The 24,340-nt window shown below is 49.0% G+C and overlaps 2 protein-coding genes across 5 annotated transcripts; one reads left to right on the plus strand and one right to left on the minus strand.

Annotated features, from left to right (window-relative positions):
• Positions 1 to 13: 13 nt before the first annotated feature.
• On the minus strand, positions 14 to 17,886 carry LOC136519781 (probable methyltransferase PMT9). The gene is made up of 7 exons (XM_066513149.1): positions 17,472 to 17,886; positions 17,172 to 17,336; positions 16,869 to 17,051; positions 16,188 to 16,782; positions 1,830 to 1,942; positions 1,502 to 1,722; positions 14 to 786 (listed from the first exon to the last, which is right to left on the minus strand). The coding sequence occupies exons 1-7, from the start codon at positions 17,706 to 17,708 to the stop codon at positions 468 to 470; spliced, it is 1,833 nt and encodes a 610-aa protein (XP_066369246.1). The 5' UTR covers positions 17,709 to 17,886; the 3' UTR covers positions 14 to 467.
• Positions 17,887 to 18,397: 511 nt separating this feature from the next.
• LOC136519782 (histone deacetylase HDT2-like) lies at positions 18,398 to 21,695 on the plus strand. Of its 4 annotated transcripts, none has more exons than XM_066513150.1 (10): positions 18,398 to 18,572; positions 19,412 to 19,479; positions 19,570 to 19,778; positions 19,867 to 19,895; positions 19,977 to 20,033; positions 20,240 to 20,424; positions 20,826 to 20,888; positions 20,973 to 21,069; positions 21,160 to 21,283; positions 21,385 to 21,693. In XM_066513150.1, the coding sequence occupies exons 1-10, from the start codon at positions 18,545 to 18,547 to the stop codon at positions 21,446 to 21,448; spliced, it is 924 nt and encodes a 307-aa protein (XP_066369247.1). In that variant the 5' UTR covers positions 18,398 to 18,544; the 3' UTR covers positions 21,449 to 21,693. The 4 variants fall into 4 exon arrangements, with proteins under 4 accessions (XP_066369247.1, XP_066369249.1, XP_066369251.1 ...); XM_066513152.1 differs by having other exon boundaries at positions 19,570 to 19,763; positions 19,876 to 19,895; positions 21,160 to 21,295; positions 21,385 to 21,691; XM_066513154.1 differs by having other exon boundaries at positions 18,486 to 18,572; positions 21,160 to 21,295; positions 21,385 to 21,690.
• Positions 21,696 to 24,340: the final 2,645 nt, after the last annotated feature.

Raw genomic sequence — 24,340 nt, forward strand, 5'->3', positions numbered from 1 at the left:
CATCTGACGACTTTATGCTGTAGTCATTCGACAACACGTATCAGTTGTTGGTGCAGTACCTCTGCTCGCCACATCTCCTGTGGCACGGTATAGTTTGTACCAAGACAGCCCAAAGAGGCATTTATCAAAAAAAAGACAGCCCAAAGAGGCAAATACACTAGGCAAAATCTGGTAGTGACAGCTGACAGAGTGACGATAACGCAAGGATTTTGAGAAACAAAATATTCACAAGCAACGCGGAGCGTCGGAGCAGACAGAAAAAAGAGAAATGAAAACTCTATTGCCTATGTAATATGTATATTAACGATTGAAGCCTGCATCTGATATTCTGATGCTGATGCTAATCTACTGTTGACATTTCATCACACGGGAAAAACAAAAGTCGAAGAATATATTACAATTAGAGGATTAGGACCTCGCCGGTGCCCAGATAACTACAGCTAGGATCAAAACAAGAGCTATGGCTGCTACGACGGATCTTGCAACGACTGATTCCAGAGCTTTTTCCTCACGATCAAGACTCTTTCGTCACCTGTTGTGAGCGCATCTTTCTTAGGTCTCACCTCAAATGTCCAGTCATCCCACCTTAGCGCTGGTAAAAGCTTCTTGATGTAGTTAACGACAGCAGCTTTGTCTCTGATGATGGCGTACCCATAAGGCCTCAGGATGCGGTCCATCTCAATCAGAAGATCCTCCAGGCTACATCCCTGCTTCTCTATCTCAGAAAATAGGAGCCAGGCGTGAAGGAGGTCGTAGGTGCGCGGGTATGTGGAGAATGATTCACACCTTCAGTTAAACAAATTGTAGATAAAGAAAATTAGCATCAGCCATATGTAACAGCAAGTAAGGAATAAACGGGACAATGCACAAGAAATTTTTTTCAGTGGTTATCACCATGTCAGGCATAAGTCAACTACGGAAGACGTTGCAAATGGAAAGAAGGGTCTTTCAAAAAAAAAGGAAAGAAGCAACAGGGCAGGGCACCAGGATCAGATGCGTTGATAGGCCTAACTTTTTTTTTTTTCATTTTTCATTTTTTTCCCCAACAAGCCTGATGTTTTTAGGTTTTGTGTAATCATAATAACAATGCAGGTAATTTTCTAATGGATAGAACTATGGCCTCAAGGCTCAAACACTACAGCCACATGTTCCAAAATATGACAGCCAAACTACCTAATTTCTGAAAATCATGTTTATAACTGCAGCCACTATGCTAGTTGCACAGATTAAGAATTACACACGGTTGCATCTTAGAAATCAAACAAGATAATATCACCCCTCCCCTTTCCACACATGAAAACGAATTTATATGGACAACCATGAGAAAACAAGTTGATAATTTATATTTATGGCTAATTAATTGCAGACTATAGTCATGCAATCAAACTGTTATCTGCATGCCACAAGAGAACATAAATGTAACAGTTCTAATTTCTAGGTATGCAAATTCCACCTTGAAACAATTAAATAAATAGACGGGAAGTACGTCAAAAAATCTTACCAATCGTGGGTAGTCCCCATTAAACCACGATCGTATATAACCTTCAGCCTTCCAGATTCCGTGAAAGGAACTACATTCATTACCCAGACATCCTTTTTCTTCAGAGATGCTGCAAATCCTCCAAGGTTAGCACTCATATCCATAACATTTCTAAAAGAATCCTTTCGTATCTCAGACTTCATGTGCTTCCAATATTGAATTACTCTAGAATGCCAAATGTCCTGCAAATAATATTTCAAGGTTAAATAGATCACCATCAGAGAGGGTATGTGTGGTTCAGTGGTTGTGTGCCCATGTTGCAAAATGCTGATGTTTCATACTAACTCACATTGTCTTCAGAAAAATTGTTTGAACTAATTCCAAGCTCCTTCAGGCAAGGTGGTGGTGCTGTGAGCCTTTGTGGCCAGGGAAGTAATTCGCTGCCTTTAGCCTTGTTAACTCCTGTTTAGGTGAAAAAGCATGCCCAGATCAGATTGCAGTGTGCTGAACCAAATAACCAATAGGGCCCGACACATAGGCGAAGTGTGGATGGCCTAATCAGTGTGTATGTTCTCTTTGTAGCTTGGTAGATGAGGCGGCGATTCACCTCTTTGCTCATTGCCAGTATAGCAAGCAATGGGGCAATGGACTTTGGGCAGCATGTGGGATGCCGATCAGTGGCACATTCATGTGGGTGTCTCAAAGTGATGGAGCGCGGCCACAACAACTGGACATCCGGTTAAGGCAATTCGGCCCATGATACTTCTTGTGACTTGGAAGATTTGGAAAGAACATAATGCTAGAATCTTTAAGCGACAATTCTCCACGGCAGATTCCCTCATTGCTAAAACTAAGGAAGAGACAAGAACTGGTGTTTGGTAGGAGCCAAAAGTTTGAGAGAAATCATCCCTGGAGAATAATTTTTTCATGTACACTGTGTTGGTCTTTTGACCAAACCTTTTTTTAACCCCTGGTTATTAATATAAGCTTGGCAGAGCTCCTGCCAGATCATTCAAAAAAAAAGGGCCCAACACATGATTCATACCTGAGCTATTTAGTATAGAATGACAACTAGGTTCACCATTTCCTTAGTAAACATGCAAGCAGAATTTGATTTATAGTTCCAAAACCATAAGAACATGCCCGTCGGGACTCAACCAAATACAGAAATACAATGCTATGATTCTCAGATTACATATGGTGGTTCAGCACGGAAGATGTACAGAATTCTGGCAAATTGTACGACAGGTCATATTGTAACAGTAAAAATTCAAAAAAAAAATATAGGATAAACATTTTTACCAATGGTCACCAGTAACTATGTGTTGTGACCCCCGGGTACCACAAGATGGTACATGGGCCGCACCATCCGAGGTGGCCAGTAACATTTTTACCCCCGGGTACCACAAGATGGTACATGGGCCGCACCATCCGAGGTGGCCCGACCCGTGAGATCAAGACGTGCACGGCGCTGCTTGGCGTGCACCGCAAGACATTGTAATAGTACCAAATAGGATACTTTACTTGTAACCTTGTCCCTTCGGAGTATATAAGGAGGGGCAAGGGTCCCCTAGAGGACAGATCCAAAGAGGTCAATCTGTATACATCTCAATACAATACACCAAAGACACAGGACGTAGGGTATTACGTCGACCAGACGGCCCGAACCTGTCTAAATCGCTGTCTCTGCGCCTTGTGTCACCATCTGGTTCCTGATTACACGCACCGTCTACCGACAATCTACCACCACGGGCACCCCCCTCGGTGGACTGCCGACCATATTTCGTCGACAGTGGCGCGCCAGGTAGGGGATGTGCGTGCTGATCCCTGGCGAACCAGATGGGATCTCACGACCAACGTCGTTTGCGGCAACTCATCTTGCTGCGACGGCCTCCTTTAACAACATCTACGACAAATCGGCGGCGGCGTTTAACATCGTGCGCGGCAACCGTCATCAAATCCATCTACAAGTCGGAGCTTGTCTGGTGGTCGACGAAATCATCGCCCGATTGCGCACGTGGGGATTGATCGGTTCAGCATGGTCTGACTCACGCATCTAGACGCAATAATTATCACCGAGTTGCGGACGCTGCCGCTCGATCGTTGCTGCTGCCTCGAAGCGGAGTCGGTTTCCTTCTTCGAGTTCGTTTTGGATCAAGAGAAAATCAATCTACAAAGGTTGCTGACTGCTGTGTTATCAGACCGAGTACTGACATCGGCACCATATACGATCGTGTACATGCGCTATGACAAACAAGCTAGCAAGAAAGGCATGCAAGCTAATCATGCATATACGTGTATATGCATCACGTACAGGCTTGCTGTTTTCATCCAATGACTACTCGATCCAGAGGCTACCAGGATGTTTGCGATCAACTTACATGTATATATGCATCACATGCAAGCTTCACGTACTTGCATCTACGTACATGACCACGCAAGCGACTACTCGTCCCTGATCAAGCAGCGACAAGCAAGCAAGAGTTCCGAGTCTGACGAACACGTAACCTGCACGGCTGCACCGGCTCCAGTTGAAATCTTCAACATCGTGCGCCAACCGCCGCGGCCAAGCCGAGAGCATCTCATCTCATGACCACAAGATCTCCGGCGGCGACATCATCGCCGAGATGAGATTCCAAGCCATCGAACAAGCTGTCCGAGCCGTTGGCGAGCCGCAGCGACCACGTCCTGAGCAGCTCCGCCGAGCTCCGACCACGTCGACCATGGACCACGTCGACCACGTCCCGAGCAGCTCCACCGAGCTCCGACCACCTCGACCACAAGACTACGTCGCAATGATGATCGCCGCGAAGAACGGCGCTACGACAATCGCGACCACAGTCATGACGACAGGTCAAAAAGCTCGAGGACTGGACAACTTCATCGCCAACGACACGTCAAGCCATCTCTCGAACATCGCAACACACCGACTACACCCACCGGTCGTCAATAAAGCTAAGTATTATTTTTAATTGAAAATTTCTTCGATCATCGTACACCTCCGCCGACCACCCTAAGGGTGCGCTCCGCGTCGAATTTTCTCCATACATACAAAACATGTATAAGTTTTTACAACGGTTCGCCGATACGTTTTCCTTCCTGCTTGAGAATCCCAGAGCCGGTACTGTCTCCGGCTCCACCCCACGCGTGCATGAGAGTCCGCCCTCTGCGCTACGGGTAGTCGGCAGTCGCTCCCTGGTAACACTGGCACTCTACGCGCGGCAGCGTTCCGTACCTCGCGCTACGAGATGTTGGTCAGCCCAGGGCTGGCGCATTCTTCAAGACAGGTTAATACATCGCGCTACGCCTCTACATAACAAAAGGGCTAAAAACAACTAATGTTATTTTTCGAATATTGCACCAAGTATAATTCATTGCCAACCGAACACCAAGTGTTTACTTCACCTCCTATAGAGAGGTCAATATATTTCGTACACCATCATGTACTACCGCTCTCCGTGTTTATTTTTCAGGAACACAGTTCGGTCAGCGAGCTCATGCTTCAGGGTTCGCCAAAACCCCTACGGTGCTCGAGGACTCTGGCCAGGCCACGCTCATCTCGAGGACTCTGGCCAGACCACGCTCGTGCTCGGAGACTCGCCAGACCACTCCGTGCTCTGGGACTTCTCGCCAGACCACTCCGAGCTCCGACCACGTCGATCACATCTCGAGCAGCTCCGCTGAGCTCCGACCACGTCTCGGAGACTTCGTCGGTCGCTCCTCGACCTGTGCTCGGGGACTGCCTCGATCACTCTCTGACCACGGCTCGGGGACTTCGTCGCTCGCTCCTCAACCTATGCTCGGGGACTGCCTCGATCACTCTCCGACCATGGCTCGGGGACTTCGTCGCTCGCTCCTCGACCTGTGCTCGGGGACTGTCTCGATCACTCTCCGACCACGGCTCGGGGACTTCATCGCTCGCTCCTCGACCTTTGCTCGGGGACTGCCTCGACCACTCTCCGACCACGGCTCAGGGACTTTGCGTCTCGACTACATGCGACAGGCAACTCGCATACAGTTGGGGATATTCTTTCTCATTTAGACCTTGCTACAAGGCTCATACCTCGCCTTCCAGCAAGCTCGGGGACTACATCGGTACGATGCACCTGCCGGTGCATCTTGTATCGTCTGTACGACGGTTGGATTCTCAACTTAACTGGGATTTCTTTTTAGACCCTGGCACCACGTGCCTACGTCACCTACTACCAGGCTCGGGGACTAAGTGGGCACACTTCACCTTGCGGTGAATGTGTTTGTTTTTCGACCACTACGCCTCTGACGATCAAAGACGCTACGCTTCAAGACACACTTACATTTCTTTTCAGAAATACAAGTGGGCACACTTCCCGGGACGGAAATCTTTTTCTTTCTTCTTAAGAGCACCATACATTCTTCGGACAACCTACTTCTCCGGCGACAACGGTGGTCGGAGATGTCAAGAACTCAAGCCTCACTGTTCGGAGAAGGTTGAAACGGCGTGTCGCATCAGAATACATGGCGCTCGGGGACTAGCTGTGGGGGATATACCCCCGGGTACCACAAGATGGTACATGGGCCGCACCATCCGAGGTGGCCCGACCCGTGAGATCAAGACGTGCACGGCGCTGCTTGGCGTGCACCGCAAGACATTGTAATAGTACCAAATAGGATACTTTACTTGTAACCTTGTCCCTTCGGAGTATATAAGGAGGGGCAAGGGTCCCCTAGAGGACAGATCCAAAGAGGTCAATCTGTATACATCTCAATACAATACACCAAAGACACAGGACGTAGGGTATTACGTCGACCAGACGGCCCGAACCTGTCTAAATCGCTGTCTCTGCGCCTTGTGTCACCATCTGGTTCCTGATTACACGCACCGTCTACCGACAATCTACCACCACGGGCACCCCCCTCGGTGGACTGCCGACCATATTTCGTCGACAGTGGCGCGCCAGGTAGGGGATGTGCGTGCTGATCCCTGGCGAACCAGATGGGATCTCACGACCAACGTCGTTTGCGGCAACTCATCTTGCTGCGACGGCCTCCTTCAACAACATCTACGACAAATCGGCGGCGGCGTTTAACATCGTGCGCGGCAACCGTCATCAAATCCATCTACAAGTCGGAGCTTGTCTGGTGGTCGACGAAATCATCGCCCGATTGCGCACGTGGGGATTGATCGGTTCAGCATGGTCTGACTCACGCATCTAGACGCAATAATTATCACCGAGTTGCGGACGCTGCCGCTCGATCGTTGCTGCTGCCTCGAAGCGGAGTCGGTTTCCTTCTTCGAGTTCGTTTTGGATCAAGAGAAAATCAATCTACAAAGGTTGCTGACTGCTGTGTTATCAGACCGAGTACTGACATCGGCACCATATACGATCGTGTACATGCGCTATGACAAACAAGCTAGCAAGAAAGGCATGCAAGCTAATCATGCATATACGTGTATATGCATCACGTACAGGCTTGCTGTTTTCATCCAATGACTACTCGATCCAGAGGCTACCAGGATGTTTGCGATCAACTTACATGTATATATGCATCACATGCAAGCTTCACGTACTTGCATCTACGTACATGACCACGCAAGCGACTACTCGTCCCTGATCAAGCAGCGACAAGCAAGCAAGAGTTCCGAGTCTGACGAACACGTAACCTGCACGGCTGCACCGGCTCCAGTTGAAATCTTCAACATCGTGCGCCAACCGCCGCGGCCAAGCCGAGAGCATCTCATCTCATGACCACAAGATCTCCGGCGGCGACATCATCGCCGAGATGAGATTCCAAGCCATCGAACAAGCTGTCCGAGCCGTTGGCGAGCCGCAGCGACCACGTCCTGAGCAGCTCCGCCGAGCTCCGACCACGTCGACCATGGACCACGTCGACCACGTCCCGAGCAGCTCCACCGAGCTCCGACCACCTCGACCACAAGACTACGTCGCAATGATGATCGCCGCGAAGAACGGCGCTACGACAATCGCGACCACAGTCATGACGACAGGTCAAAAAGCTCGAGGACTGGACAACTTCATCGCCAACGACACGTCAAGCCATCTCTCGAACATCGCAACACACCGACTACACCCACCGGTCGTCAATAAAGCTAAGTATTATTTTTAATTGAAAATTTCTTCGATCATCGTACACCTCCGCCGACCACCCTAAGGGTGCGCTCCGCGTCGAATTTTCTCCATACATACAAAACATGTATAAGTTTTTACAACGGTTCGCCGATACGTTTTCCTTCCTGCTTGAGAATCCCAGAGCCGGTACTGTCTCCGGCTCCACCCCACGCGTGCATGAGAGTCCGCCCTCTGCGCTACGGGTAGTCGGCAGTCGCTCCCTGGTAACACTGGCACTCTACGCGCGGCAGCGTTCCGTACCTCGCGCTACGAGATGTTGGTCAGCCCAGGGCTGGCGCATTCTTCAAGACAGGTTAATACATCGCGCTACGCCTCTACATAACAAAAGGGCTAAAAACAACTAATGTTATTTTTCGAATATTGCACCAAGTATAATTCATTGCCAACCGAACACCAAGTGTTTACTTCACCTCCTATAGAGAGGTCAATATATTTCGTACACCATCATGTACTACCGCTCTCCGTGTTTATTTTTCAGGAACACAGTTCGGTCAGCGAGCTCATGCTTCAGGGTTCGCCAAAACCCCTACGGTGCTCGAGGACTCTGGCCAGGCCACGCTCGTCTCGAGGACTCTGGCCAGACCACGCTCGTGCTCGGAGACTCGCCAGACCACTCCGTGCTCTGGGACTTCTCGCCAGACCACTCCGAGCTCCGACCACGTCGATCACATCTCGAGCAGCTCCGCTGAGCTCCGACCACGTCTCGGAGACTTCGTCGGTCGCTCCTCGACCTGTGCTCGGGGACTGCCTCGATCACTCTCCGACCACGGCTCGGGGACTTCGTCGCTCGCTCCTCAACCTATGCTCGGGGACTGCCTCGATCACTCTCCGACCATGGCTCGGGGACTTCGTCGCTCGCTCCTCGACCTGTGCTCGGGGACTGTCTCGATCACTCTCCGACCACGGCTCGGGGACTTCATCGCTCGCTCCTCGACCTTTGCTCGGGGACTGCCTCGACCACTCTCCGACCACGGCTCAGGGACTTTGCGTCTCGACTACATGCGACAGGCAACTCGCATACAGTTGGGGATATTCTTTCTCATTTAGACCTTGCTACAAGGCTCATACCTCGCCTTCCAGCAAGCTCGGGGACTACATCGGTACGATGCACCTGCCGGTGCATCTTGTATCGTCTGTACGACGGTTGGATTCTCAACTTAACTGGGATTTCTTTTTAGACCCTGGCACCACGTGCCTACGTCACCTACTACCAGGCTCGGGGACTAAGTGGGCACACTTCACCTTGCGGTGAATGTGTTTGTTTTTCGACCACTACGCCTCTGACGATCAAAGACGCTACGCTTCAAGACACACTTACATTTCTTTTCAGAAATACAAGTGGGCACACTTCCCGGGACGGAAATCTTTTTCTTTCTTCTTAAGAGCACCATACATTCTTCGGACAACCTACTTCTCCGGCGACAACGGTGGTCGGAGATGTCAAGAACTCAAGCCTCACTGTTCGGAGAAGGTTGAAACGGCGTGTCGCATCAGAATACATGGCGCTCGGGGACTAGCTGTGGGGGATATACCCCCGGGTACCACAAGATGGTACATGGGCCGCACCATCCGAGGTGGCCCGACCCGTGAGATCAAGACGTGCACGGCGCTGCTTGGCGTGCACCGCAAAACATTGTAATAGTACCAAATAGGATACTTTACTTGTAACCTTGTCCCTTCGGAGTATATAAGGAGGGGCAAGGGTCCCCTAGAGGACAGATCCAAAGAGGTCAATCTGTATACATCTCAATACAATACACCAAAGACACAGGACGTAGGGTATTACGTCGACCAGACGGCCCGAACCTGTCTAAATCGCTGTCTCTGCGCCTTGTGTCACCATCTGGTTCCTGATTACACGCACTGTCTACCGACAATCTACCACCACGGGCACCCCCCTCGGTGGACTGCCGACCATATTTCGTCGACAGTGGCGCGCCAGGTAGGGGATGTGCGTGCTGATCCCTGGCGAACCAGATGGGATCTCACGACCAACGTCGTTTGCGGCAACTCATCTTGCTGCGACGGCCTCCTTCAACAACATCTACGACAAATCGGCGGCGGCGTTTAACATCGTGCGCGGCAACCGTCATCAAATCCATCTACAAGTCGGAGCTTGTCTGGTGGTCGACGAAATCATCGCCCGATTGCGCACGTGGGGATTGATCGGTTCAGCATGGTCTGACTCACGCATCTAGACGCAATAATTATCACCGAGTTGCGGACGCTGCCGCTCGATCGTTGCTGCTGCCTCGAAGCGGAGTCGGTTTCCTTCTTCGAGTTCGTTTTGGATCAAGAGAAAATCAATCTACAAAGGTTGCTGACTGCTGTGTTATCAGACCGAGTACTGACATCGGCACCATATACGATCGTGTACATGCGCTATGACAAACAAGCTAGCAAGAAAGGCATGCAAGCTAATCATGCATATACGTGTATATGCATCACGTACAGGCTTGCTGTTTTCATCCAATGACTACTCGATCCAGAGGCTACCAGGATGTTTGCGATCAACTTACATGTATATATGCATCACATGCAAGCTTCACGTACTTGCATCTACGTACATGACCACGCAAGCGACTACTCGTCCCTGATCAAGCAGCGACAAGCAAGCAAGAGTTCCGAGTCTGACGAACACGTAACCTGCACGGCTGCACCGGCTCCAGTTGAAATCTTCAACATCGTGCGCCAACCGCCGCGGCCAAGCCGAGAGCATCTCATCTCATGACCACAAGATCTCCGGCGGCGACATCATCGCCGAGATGAGATTCCAAGCCATCGAACAAGCTGTCCGAGCCGTTGGCGAGCCGCAGCGACCACGTCCTGAGCAGCTCCGCCGAGCTCCGACCACGTCGACCATGGACCACGTCGACCACGTCCCGAGCAGCTCCACCGAGCTCCGACCACCTCGACCACAAGACTACGTCGCAATGATGATCGCCGCGAAGAACGGCGCTACGACAATCGCGACCACAGTCATGACGACAGGTCAAAAAGCTCGAGGACTGGACAACTTCATCGCCAACGACACGTCAAGCCATCTCTCGAACATCGCAACACACCGACTACACCCACCGGTCGTCAATAAAGCTAAGTATTATTTTTAATTGAAAATTTCTTCGATCATCGTACACCTCCGCCGACCACCCTAAGGGTGCGCTCCGCGTCGAATTTTCTCCATACATACAAAACATGTATAAGTTTTTACAACGGTTCGCCGATACGTTTTCCTTCCTGCTTGAGAATCCCAGAGCCGGTACTGTCTCCGGCTCCACCCCACGCGTGCATGAGAGTCCGCCCTCTGCGCTACGGGTAGTCGGCAGTCGCTCCCTGGTAACACTGGCACTCTACGCGCGGCAGCGTTCCGTACCTCGCGCTACGAGATGTTGGTCAGCCCAGGGCTGGCGCATTCTTCAAGACAGGTTAATACATCGCGCTACGCCTCTACATAACAAAAGGGCTAAAAACAACTAATGTTATTTTTCGAATATTGCACCAAGTATAATTCATTGCCAACCGAACACCAAGTGTTTACTTCACCTCCTATAGAGAGGTCAATATATTTCGTACACCATCATGTACTACCGCTCTCCGTGTTTATTTTTCAGGAACACAGTTCGGTCAGCGAGCTCATGCTTCAGGGTTCGCCAAAACCCCTACGGTGCTCGAGGACTCTGGCCAGGCCACGCTCGTCTCGAGGACTCTGGCCAGACCACGCTCGTGCTCGGAGACTCGCCAGACCACTCCGTGCTCTGGGACTTCTCGCCAGACCACTCCGAGCTCCGACCACGTCGATCACATCTCGAGCAGCTCCGCTGAGCTCCGACCACGTCTCGGAGACTTCGTCGGTCGCTCCTCGACCTGTGCTCGGGGACTGCCTCGATCACTCTCCGACCACGGCTCGGGGACTTCGTCGCTCGCTCCTCAACCTATGCTCGGGGACTGCCTCGATCACTCTCCGACCATGGCTCGGGGACTTCGTCGCTCGCTCCTCGACCTGTGCTCGGGGACTGTCTCGATCACTCTCCGACCACGGCTCGGGGACTTCATCGCTCGCTCCTCGACCTTTGCTCGGGGACTGCCTCGACCACTCTCCGACCACGGCTCAGGGACTTTGCGTCTCGACTACATGCGACAGGCAACTCGCATACAGTTGGGGATATTCTTTCTCATTTAGACCTTGCTACAAGGCTCATACCTCGCCTTCCAGCAAGCTCGGGGACTACATCGGTACGATGCACCTGCCGGTGCATCTTGTATCGTCTGTACGACGGTTGGATTCTCAACTTAACTGGGATTTCTTTTTAGACCCTGGCACCACGTGCCTACGTCACCTACTACCAGGCTCGGGGACTAAGTGGGCACACTTCACCTTGCGGTGAATGTGTTTGTTTTTCGACCACTACGCCTCTGACGATCAAAGACGCTACGCTTCAAGACACACTTACATTTCTCTTCAGAAATACAAGTGGGCACACTTCCCGGGACGGAAATCTTTTTCTTTCTTCTTAAGAGCACCATACATTCTTCGGACAACCTACTTCTCCGGCGACAACGGTGGTCGGAGATGTCAAGAACTCAAGCCTCACTGTTCGGAGAAGGTTGAAACGGCGTGTCGCATCAGAATACATGGCGCTCGGGGACTAGCTGTGGGGGATATACCCCCGGGTACCACAAGATGGTACATGGGCCGCACCATCCGAGGTGGCCCGACCCGTGAGATCAAGACGTGCACGGCGCTGCTTGGCGTGCACCGCAAGACATTGTAATAGTACCAAATAGGATACTTTACTTGTAACCTTGTCCCTTCGGAGTATATAAGGAGGGGCAAGGGTCCCCTAGAGGACAGATCCAAAGAGGTCAATCTGTATACATCTCAATACAATACACCAAAGACACAGGACGTAGGGTATTACGTCGACCAGACGGCCCGAACCTGTCTAAATCGCTGTCTCTGCGCCTTGTGTCACCATCTAGTTCCTGATTACACGCACCGTCTACCGACAATCTACCACCACGGGCACCCCCCTCGGTGGACTGCCGACCATATTTCGTCGACAGTGGCGCGCCAGGTAGGGGATGTGCGTGCTGATCCCTGGCGAACCAGATGGGATCTCACGACCAACGTCGTTTGCGGCAACTCATCTTGCTGCGACGGCCTCCTTCAACAACATCTACGACAAATCGGCGGCGGCGTTTAACATCGTGCGCGGCAACCGTCATCAAATCCATCTACAAGTCGGAGCTTGTCTGGTGGTCGACGAAATCATCGCCCGATTGCGCACGTGGGGATTGATCGGTTCAGCATGGTCTGACTCACGCATCTAGACGCAATAATTATCACCGAGTTGCGGACGCTGCCGCTCGATCGTTGCTGCTGCCTCGAAGCGGAGTCGGTTTCCTTCTTCGAGTTCGTTTTGGATCAAGAGAAAATCAATCTACAAAGGTTGCTGACTGCTGTGTTATCAGACCGAGTACTGACATCGGCACCATATACGATCGTGTACATGCGCTATGACAAACAAGCTAGCAAGAAAGGCATGCAAGCTAATCATGCATATACGTGTATATGCATCACGTACAGGCTTGCTGTTTTCATCCAATGACTACTCGATCCAGAGGCTACCAGGATGTTTGCGATCAACTTACATGTATATATGCATCACATGCAAGCTTCACGTACTTGCATCTACGTACATGACCACGCAAGCGACTACTCGTCCCTGATCAAGCAGCGACAAGCAAGCAAGAGTTCCGAGTCTGACGAACACGTAACCTGCACGGCTGCACCGGCTCCAGTTGAAATCTTCAACATCGTGCGCCAACCGCCGCGGCCAAGCCGAGAGCATCTCATCTCATGACCACAAGATCTCCGGCGGCGACATCATCGCCGAGATGAGATTCCAAGCCATCGAACAAGCTGTCCGAGCCGTTGGCGAGCCGCAGCGACCACGTCCTGAGCAGCTCCGCCGAGCTCCGACCACGTCGACCATGGACCACGTCGACCACGTCCCGAGCAGCTCCACCGAGCTCCGACCACCTCGACCACAAGACTACGTCGCAATGATGATCGCCGCGAAGAACGGCGCTACGACAATCGCGACCACAGTCATGACGACAGGTCAAAAAGCTCGAGGACTGGACAACTTCATCGCCAACGACACGTCAAGCCATCTCTCGAACATCGCAACACACCGACTACACCCACCGGTCGTCAATAAAGCTAAGTATTATTTTTAATTGAAAATTTCTTCGATCATCGTACACCTCCGCCGACCACCCTAAGGGTGCGCTCCGCGTCGAATTTTCTCCATACATACAAAACATGTATAAGTTTTTACAACGGTTCGCCGATACGTTTTCCTTCCTGCTTGAGAATCCCAGAGCCGGTACTGTCTCCGGCTCCACCCCACGCGTGCATGAGAGTCCGCCCTCTGCGCTACGGGTAGTCGGCAGTCGCTCCCTGGTAACACTGGCACTCTACGCGCGGCAGCGTTCCGTACCTCGCGCTACGAGATGTTGGTCAGCCCAGGGCTGGCGCATTCTTCAAGACAGGTTAATACATCGCGCTACGCCTCTACATAACAAAAGGGCTAAAAACAACTAATGTTATTTTTCGAATATTGCACCAAGTATAATTCATTGCCAACCGAACACCAAGTGTTTACTTCACCTCCTATAGAGAGGTCAATATATTTCGTACACCATCATGTACTACCGCTCTCCGTGTTTATTTTTCAGGAACACAGTTCGGTCAGCGAGCTCATGCTTCAGGGTTCGCCAAAACCCCTACGGTGCTCGAGGACTCTGGCCAGGCCACGCTCGTCTCGAGGACTCTGGCCAGACCACGCTCGTGCTCGGAGACTCGCCAGACCACTCCGTGCTCTGGGACTTCTCGCCAGACCACTCCGAGCTCCGACCACGTCGATCACATCTCGAGCAGCTCCGCTGAGCTCCGACCACGTCTCGGAGACTTCGTCGGTCGCTCCTCGACCTGTGCTCGGGGACTGCCTCGATCACTCTCCGACCACGGCTCGGGGACTTCGTCGCTCGCTCCTCAACCTATGCTCGGGGACTGCCTCGATCACTCTCCGACCATGGCTCGGGGACTTCGTCGCTCGCTCCTCGACCTGTGCTCGGGGACTGTCTCGATCACTCTCCGACCACGGCTCGGGGACTTCATCGCTCGCTCCTCGACCTTTGCTCGGGGACTGCCTCGACCACTCTCCGACCACGGCTCAGGGACTTTGCGTCTCGACTACATGCGACAGGCAACTCGCATACAGTTGGGGATATTCTTTCTCATTTAGACCTTGCTACAAGGCTCATACCTCGCCTTCCAGCAAGCTCGGGGACTACATCGGTACGATGCACCTGCCGGTGCATCTTGTATCGTCTGTACGACGGTTGGATTCTCAACTTAACTGGGATTTCTTTTTAGACCCTGGCACCACGTGCCTACGTCACCTACTACCAGGCTCGGGGACTAAGTGGGCACACTTCACCTTGCGGTGAATGTGTTTGTTTTTCGACCACTACGCCTCTGACGATCAAAGACGCTACGCTTCAAGACACACTTACATTTCTTTTCAGAAATACAAGTGGGCACACTTCCCGGGACGGAAATCTTTTTCTTTCTTCTTAAGAGCACCATACATTCTTCGGACAACCTACTTCTCCGGCGACAACGGTGGTCGGAGATGTCAAGAACTCAAGCCTCACTGTTCGGAGAAGGTTGAAACGGCGTGTCGCATCAGAATACATGGCGCTCGGGTACTAGCTGTGGGGGATATACCCCCGGGTACCACAAGATGGTACATGGGCCGCACCATCCGAGGTGGCCCGACCCGTGAGATCAAGACGTGCACGGCGCTGCTTGGCGTGCACCGCAAGACATTGTAATAGTACCAAATAGGATACTTTACTTGTAACCTTGTCCCTTCGGAGTATATAAGGAGGGGCAAGGGTCCCCTAGAGGACAGATCCAAAGAGGTCAATCTGTATACATCTCAATACAATACACCAAAGACACAGGACGTAGGGTATTACGTCGACCAGACGGCCCGAACCTGTCTAAATCGCTGTCTCTGCGCCTTGTGTCACCATCTGGTTCCTGATTACACGCACCGTCTACCGACAATCTACCACCACGGGCACCCCCCTCGGTGGACTGCCGACCATATTTCGTCGACACAGTCCTAATAAAAAATTTTGAGGCATTTTAAGAAAATCCACCAAAATAGGTCTCATGGTGTGTGTGCGAAAAATAGTAGACGGTAGCAACTAAGGTGAGTGGGCATCACCGACAAAACTTAAGAAAAAAAAGGGAGTAATCTATGGATCTACTCATACAGATTGGCACAATGAAGGGGGAGATGGTGCCTTCCTGCAATTGTCAGAGCAAACCATACTTGGGTTTGAGCCTATTGGCAGTTGGATGGGCAACCCGGGCAATAGCGTTTTGGCACCATGTATTTTTCTTCACATAAAATAGATATAAAATTCAAACTCCACAAGACAGTATAAACTATTATGGCATTTGGTAATCTCAAGGAAAATGAAGGGAATGAACTTACTCTTAGAGTATGGAGTTAGGCATGCTTTTATGGGTACATTCCAAGCAGCATCTGGATCATCATCACGTTCGCACATGGGGGGAAGTGTTCCAGGCTCTCTCCTCATATAGCATCCATTTGTCAATGGTTTAGCCCATATCACCGTCTGGTTCTTCTTAGACGCAACCCGCCAACACATCCTTCGAGCAAGGTCACTCATCTGTCTCCATATCTTCCTGTTGAAGGGGTCCAAAGCATAGGCTTCCGGTGATGAATACACAAAATATCCTCCAGGCCTTAATATCCTATCCACTTCCAGCAACAAGACCCCATCCCTCTGCAGCCAGCTAATCCGACAACGAGAGCAGTGTGCCATTTCGAACGAGCGGCTTGGGTATGGCAGCCTCCTAGTGCCCAGCACACCAAGGGTTGCCAGGATCCCTCTCTCTAGGGCAAACTGAATTTGATTTTCATGCACGTCATTGGGAGCGAGAGACATCGTAAGTATATCATGCGAAAGAAGGTAAGCGCCAAAGCTGGCAACCCCACAGCCGACATCAAGCACATTCCTGACGTTCCCTCCATTGTTGAGCTTGTCATTTGGAAAATTGAGCATCTATCACGACAGATAAAAAACATTGGTCGCATTAGCCTACGATATCAACCATGTGCAGTAGATTAACATCAGGAATATTTTCAAACCTGCGCGAGGTGCACAATATACTTATCAGCGCCAGTGTGGAAGTGGGTGCCCCCACCAGGGAAGTTGATCTTATCGCCATTGACGACCATCCACCGCTGGTCTGACTTCTCAGCAGCAAGGTGCGGGTGGGGTATGTTGGCCTTCCGAACCTCGTCCCTGCTCCTCGGCCACCTGATGGGCACCTAATCAAGCATCGCGCGGACGCGCGCACATCACATCAGCGTGAGCATTAGAGCAACACAAACAAGGTGCAAGTGCAACACGGCACTCTGCAATGTAACACACGGTGGCTTCTCCCTCACCTGGTATCCGACGGGCGGTGGGATGAGGCAGTTGAGGCGGCGCGGCGCCGGTGGGCAGTGGCGCTCGTAGTGCTCCATGAGGGAGAGGTTGAGCCGGAGCCGGAGCTGGTAGTGGAGGCGCCGGTCCAAGCACGGGATCAGCTCCGAGTGCCGCGCGTCGCACACCTGTTCGATTTCGAACCCCACGACACACGCACGCGGGGTCAGCACTCAGCAAAGCGCAGAGTCACAGACCGCTCATCACGACTCCGTTAACGAAACAAGCAGAGGGCGCGGGTGTTGGGCGGCCGCGGTGCGCACCGGGATGGAGGAGACGACGAGGTCCGCCGGGAGCGCTTCCGTCCCCTGGGCCCGGAACCGCAGACGGAGGGGAAGGCGAGGGTGCGCGCGGCGGATGGAGGGGGCGAAGGCGGCGCCGTAGAAGAGGCAGAGAAGCGCCAGCGCGACGACGGCCGCCGCGAGGAGGGACGCGAACGCGCGACGGCCGAGCGCGCCACCCCGGCCTGCTCCCCTGCCCTGCGGTGGCGGCGGCCTCATTGCCGTTCCCGCTCGCGCCGCGCGGCGTGGCGTCTTTACTTCACTGGTGGGACGGCGTCGGCATGAGTGGTAGCGGCGGCGGAGCGGGGCAGCGTGCGTGGGACTCACCTCGCTCGCTGCTTGGGCCTGACGCACGCGGACGCGGAACGGCGCAAGGGGAAAACGCGTACTGGCGCCGTACGGACCAGTAGGGAAGCAAATGAGAGCGGCGGATTGGTGGGGTGGGAGCAGGATGGCAGGAGACGCGGCAGCCGGCAGGGAAGCCGGAAGCGGGTGGGGGCCGCGGTCCCGTCACCCGTGTGACGGTGTGAATGCGTGGCCGTGTCCTCCTCGTGAGGCTGAACCCGCTTCGGCTGCCCGCAGGACTGAGGCCTGGTTTAGTTAGCTAAATTTGTATGGCAGTATTTTCGTTGTTATTTGATAATTAGTGTCTAATTATAGTTTAATTAGGCTTAAAAGATTCGTATCGTGAATTTCATCTAAACTGTGTAATTAGTTTATTTTTTATTTATATTTAATGCTTTATACATGCGTCTAAAAATTCGATGTAACAGGGAATTTTAAAAAATTTTACAAAATTTTGGGAAGTAAACAGGCACCGAATGAATTCTCACACCAGTCCCGAAACGCTGCGAGCCCACTAGAGGCCAAACGAGAATTCGCATTCCCAGGCCCACTTAGGCATACGCTCCTCCTCGTATCTGGCGCCGCCCCTCAGCGTCCCTCACAAGCCGCTCCCAAAAGCCCAAAACCCGCTCCTCTCGAGAAGCACCGCGGCGGAGAGAAGCCGCCGGCCGCTGAGGACCCCGTCGCGTGCCTTTCTTCCTCGACAAGCCATGCTGAACGGAATATTTGAGTACTGGGGTTCGTATCGTACGCTGAGATCTTTCCTTTTGTTCTTTTATTCTCCGATCGCGCCTGCTTTAGTGGATATTAGGGTCCATCGCCCTGTTTATATTGTGTCTCTGTCTCGTCGTCTGCTAGTTTGTGCTGCTAATCGGGGATGCTGGATCCAATGTAGAAAGAGTGAGAGGTTCGATCAACCTGTTCATCCCCTAGGGTTCGTAGATGACCTTTGTGCGATTTTGCGTTCGCCTTGTTTGTCTCGGTCTGTTGCTTGGGGAAAGGTTTTGGTTGTTTCCTGGGGGAGGCTGGTTGGTTCAGGTTAAGACGACGACTTGTTTGCCACTGTTTTTCAGTAGGATGTATTGCTGCTTCCTTCTGTAAATTTCGTTGATTGGTGTAATTCAGTCTCGTAATTCCATGAATTTAGGGATGGGTGATTTTTAGCTTATGCGGCCGTTGCAGAAGTGGCACATGGTAAATCAGAATGCTCAGTGACTGACAAGGTCGAGGGAGACAAGTTTAGTTTGTAAGGTTTTCAGCTTTTCATGAACTGTAGAAGGTTTCCTATCAAATCAGATAAACATGATGCTGTGATAGTGTGATTACATTGTGCTTGTGTAGGCTTAACATTACATTTACTCCAATGCACCTAGTCAACAACTTTGGTTACATTCTCCTCATGATATTGTATTCTTTGACGATATAAATGCAATTGATGTTATAGTTGGATGTTAGCACTGCCAATGGCCTTGTTCCCTTAGAAGAAATCTCCTATTTTCCTGCAATTTGCTACTATGTCAATAGTTTATCTTTATCTTACTTATTGTGGATACTAAAAGGTATGCTAACATTACTAGGAGTTGTAGTCAGACCTGGAGTGACAGTGAAGTGTGACCCAGGAGAGTTCTGGTGCCATGTTTCACAGGTTGGTTTCTACTAGTAATAATGACTCTTGGTTTATCTTGTTTTTGGGAGGTTCCTGTTTTTTTGACTTTTCAGTTGTTGGTCTTTTAAGATAGCATTACAGGATAGCAAGGGGAATGAGGATGTGAAAGTTTTTGTGAAGGTTAATGGCAAAGAGTTTCCAATTGGAACACTATCAGTTGACAAATACCCTCAGTATACAACTAGTTTGGTATTCGAGAAGGAGTTTGAGTTACTACACACCTCGAAAACCAGCACCATCTCTGCCCTTGGCTACAAATCTAGGCATTGCAAGAGAAAATATCCTTCCATTTTACTTTCTTCAATATTTTCAAAGAAGCTCGAACACAAATTTCTGTTCCTTAACCGCTTCTCTGTCTTTTATCACATATGACAGTGAAACAAGTACTGAAGAAGGTAATTCTCTTGTTCTTTCAATATTGGACATCCCTATTTTTTTATCACTTGGCATAAGTAGCATAGCGATTGATGTTTCAGATGATGAATCTGATGAGGAGGTTCCACAGGCTATTCCATTATACCCTAACACAGATGGTATATCCTTGTTCTACAAAGAAATTTTGTTTTTATGAGTTAAGATTGCATTTCTTCTCTCTGCATTATGACTGCACACATATACATGTTTAGCACATTTATCCTCTATACTCATTGTATATGTCACAGAATGCGCTAAATTAGATAATATGAGCTCACATTTGGATCCTTGAAGCACTCACTTGCTTAACATTGTTTACGTTCAGATGATAAAAGCAAAGAAAGTAAATGTGGTGTGGAGAAGCCTGCTGCTACCAAGTCCTCTAAAGCAAAGGTTTGCTTGGAGGAAGCAAAGAATCCTGACAAGCATAAAGATGATGTTGGTGGCACTGACGATGATGAAAGTGACGAAGATGTTGATTCAGAAGGTGGTGAATCGGGTGATGATGAGGTTGGTATAAGTGATGAATCATGACTGAGATATCATTTCCTCCATGTTTCAGTTTTTTCTCTCATTTGTCTAGATTGTTTTATTGTGATACCGGTATAAAGAATTGAGTGAGCAGCCAAAGTATAAGTCATTTTTTTGTATTACTGAAGATAACCTAGGTAATCATCTATTGTGAACCAAATTTCTTATGTATACGATTATACTTTTTTTCCTGTGTTTATTACTGTATATACTACTATTGGTTATTTGGTTTGGGTCTGTTATCCATTTCCTGAACCTACACCTTTTTCAGCCTGAAACTGGGCATTGTTCCTGTAAGTGCACGATGCATTTCTACCAGCACTGGATATCATGTGTATTCTGACCATATTATTCTTTTGCATGGCATGGTTGATGCTCAGAATTCCAGTGATGAGGATGATGGTGACAGTTCAAATGAAGAAGATGATGAAGACTCTCCAAAGGTGTGAGCTTTTTAAGCTGACTTTTTGTTACATTCTCCTTAATCTTTGTTTTGTATGATATCCTGATATTAGTTTGTTATGCAGAGTGCTAAGCGCAAGAATAGGCCCGCAGAAACACCCTTGAAGACACCTCCAGGGAAGAAGGCAAGGATCACAACACCGTCTATGGGCAAAAAAACTGGTGAGAAGCTTTACATTCGATCGCAAACTTGTATAGCTCCTCAGTTCTTTTCCATGGCAGCGGAACCTCACTTTGTGATGTACTTTGCAGTCAGTGATGATGCTAAGAAAAGTAACCACGTCCATGTTGGAACCCCTTATCCATCATCGAAGCAGGTGAAGATGACTCGCTCAATCATTGACAGCTCTAATCAATCCACTGGCTATGCCTGCAGGTCGTGCAGCAAGTAATTTCTCGCCTCTTGTATCAGAAATTCTTCCAACTAAATGCGTTCATGCATTCTCACACATGGACGTCCTTTTTGGTCTTGTTCAGGACTTTCTACTCTTCGGTCGGTCTTGAAACTCATTGCAAAGTGAAGCACAGTACACGTAAGTGAAGTAGCATTCATGGACTAGGGTGTTAAGGAAGTTCGTTATCAGGCAACTGAATTGTGGGTTGGAAAGTGATGTAAAGAAGTGTTTCATTCGTTAACTGCTAAGGCAGGACCACAATGTCTGATGCCTATTGGTCTTCTAGAACATGTTAGTGTACTGCTACGCTGCTGTTTTATCTGCCCAGATTTTCTGCCGAATGGCTAATTGAGATTTTCTGGACGAATGATGCCTGGGCCTTGTTTAGATGCCATCCAAATTCCAAGTTTTTTCACTCTCTCTCCATCACATCAATTTTTAGCCGCTTGCATGGAGTATTAAATGTAGGTAAAAAAAATAAGTAATTGCACAGTTTAGTTCGAAATCACGAGATGAATCTTTTGAGCCTAGTTGGTCCACGATTGGACAATATTTGTCAAATAAGACGAAAGTGCTACTATTCATCGGGTTGAAATTTTTTCACAATGTAAACGAGGCCCTGGTTGCGCTTGCACCTTGCGTGTTCTAGCTTGTAGCGGGTGTTGAGAATTTTAAGATAGAATCCCTCAGTTTCTTATGTAGGGCATACTATTTGAAAGAATGAAAGGTAAAACTTTTTGACTAATAATTAGTCAAAACTAGCGTTTGAAAGTAGAGATATAGATCGGCATCTCCCATTATTTTATTCTAACTACTAATAAGAGGAATCAATGGTCGAAATTTTCCTGTGCTTCACATATTGGAGATTCCGAGCGTATGATAAATCCATTCATTCCATTCAGGTTGTCAGTTATAACTGTGTTTTTTTTTCTCTCTGCTGCTCCATTGAGCCATTGAGGCATTGACCATAATCCATTCAGGTTGTCAGTTATCACTGCGTTTGTTTTTCTCTCTGCTGCTCCATTGACCATTGGTGACGGAACAGATGATACAGTCACACTCACACTCATATAGCTACAATTTTCTAACGTGGACTATTTTTTCTCTCTCACAGATGCATTATAGCATGCTTCTTAAAAGTTGAAACTGGACTTCAAGAATCATATAAAATTTTATACATTAAAAATGATAATTATAGGGATACAATACATTGGAAATGGAACAATTCTTTCAATGACAATACATTATAAATGCAACGCTCAGTTAATTTTGTACACACGAGAACAATTAAACAGAACTATCCAAAGTAGCCTTGAAGATTTTCGATGCTTTGCTCGCATGTTGTTGCACTAGTACGTTGCGCGCGCCATTGCGCGCGTCGTGAGTTGGGTGGAAATTCATCCATCCAGTTCAATGTACACACCCATGACAGAAGCTCAACGTCAAACTGCAGCGTGGTATTTAGAGGGATGACTGGTGGTGAACCATCTTCACCATATGCAAGCTCTGGTGGGATGGTGAAAACAGCATTTTCACCTTTTGTTCATAGTCTTGATGCCCAAATCCCATCCCTTTATAACCTGTCCTATACGGAGTAACAATATTGTTTACTTCAGAAACATGCACCATTTCACCGCAGTGTATACTTTAAGCGAGTTAAGTTTAATTATACTACAAAAGGAGAATACTCATGTGATATACAACTTCGTAGTAGTAGACCAGTAGGATCAAAACAATACACACTAACCAGAATCCTCTGTGGGCAGTATAATTGACAACCTACAGAACAAACCTCCAGTCACTTTGAATTTCAATGCGCAAACAAAACCTGAAACAAAGTACTTGTTCTTCTACTTCAATGAGGAATAGTTAATTTTGACTTAAAATCAGGATGTTAGGATAGAGATCAATTAAGGCATGTCGCCGCCAATACATTGTGGAACAAAAATCAAACATATACAACATTGCTTAACTCTGAGCGTGTACGGGGCTAGCCACCATCTTAGTGACTAGATAAAAAATGCACAAACATTAGTAATATGACGTACAACTCAAGACAAGGTTAAATCTAGTAAATTAAGAAATATGGATTAATCTAGGAAGTTTACACAGTTACTATCCACAGCATGAGCAGCATTTCCTTGGGGGTCTAGCAATTTCAGTATAGCTCAAGTAAAAAGGCTACAAAGTAAATAGCACTTTGCATTTACCTCCTTGATGTACATCTCGACCAAATTGGTCAGGTCAGTCCACGGTCTGTAGTCACCGCAGAAGGTTCCCTTTAGGGTCCTATTGTTCAGGAAGTTCAATGGGTGAATCCTGAATTCATCATCCTTCAGTGGCACACCCACCAGCATAGCACCCCCTACTCCCCAACCCTGGATTTAGAACAGAGCTGTTAAAATTAAGTCTAAATAGCAGATACAAATGTAAGAAAGAAAGCACATGTTTATTCAGGTTTACATCAGGATCACATTCAAATGCCTGGCTCATAACTCGTTGATGTTACATAGACAACCATGATCTGACAGGAACCTGCTCTGAACAGTGGGTATAAATCCTTTTTGCAAAACAGAGTACAAATTGGGTAACAATATAGATCACTGGAGAATAGATGGCGTAAAAGGTGCATTTCTGCGTACTCTAGCCTGAGAGCTGAGACGTCTAAACATCACATAGTTTACATAAAACCAAACAAATATTAAGACTTAAAATAGATGACGCAGGTACAATGTCAAGGGCCGTCTCTCTAGGTTTAGACAACTGAGTATACCACAATACATACAGATTAAGTCCACACATGAGACAGATGGCTAGAGAAACTGATAATTGCTGCTAGGACAAGGCAAGAATTGTGTGTTGCTCAGTTGAAATTGGAAAATAATACCTTAACAGGAACTAAATACTGTACACCAAAGGCAAATAGATAGGAGAGCCTTTTAAAATCTATAATCTTTATTAATAGCTTCCATCATGCATTTGGTGGCTACTCCAGAATTTATTCAGAAGTCCATAACTGCAAGCACTAAAAATAAACT

The sequence above is a fragment of the Miscanthus floridulus genome, chromosome 18 (assembly GCF_019320115.1).
Source record: "Miscanthus floridulus cultivar M001 chromosome 18, ASM1932011v1, whole genome shotgun sequence".
Taxonomy (NCBI): Eukaryota; Viridiplantae; Streptophyta; class Magnoliopsida; order Poales; family Poaceae; genus Miscanthus; species Miscanthus floridulus.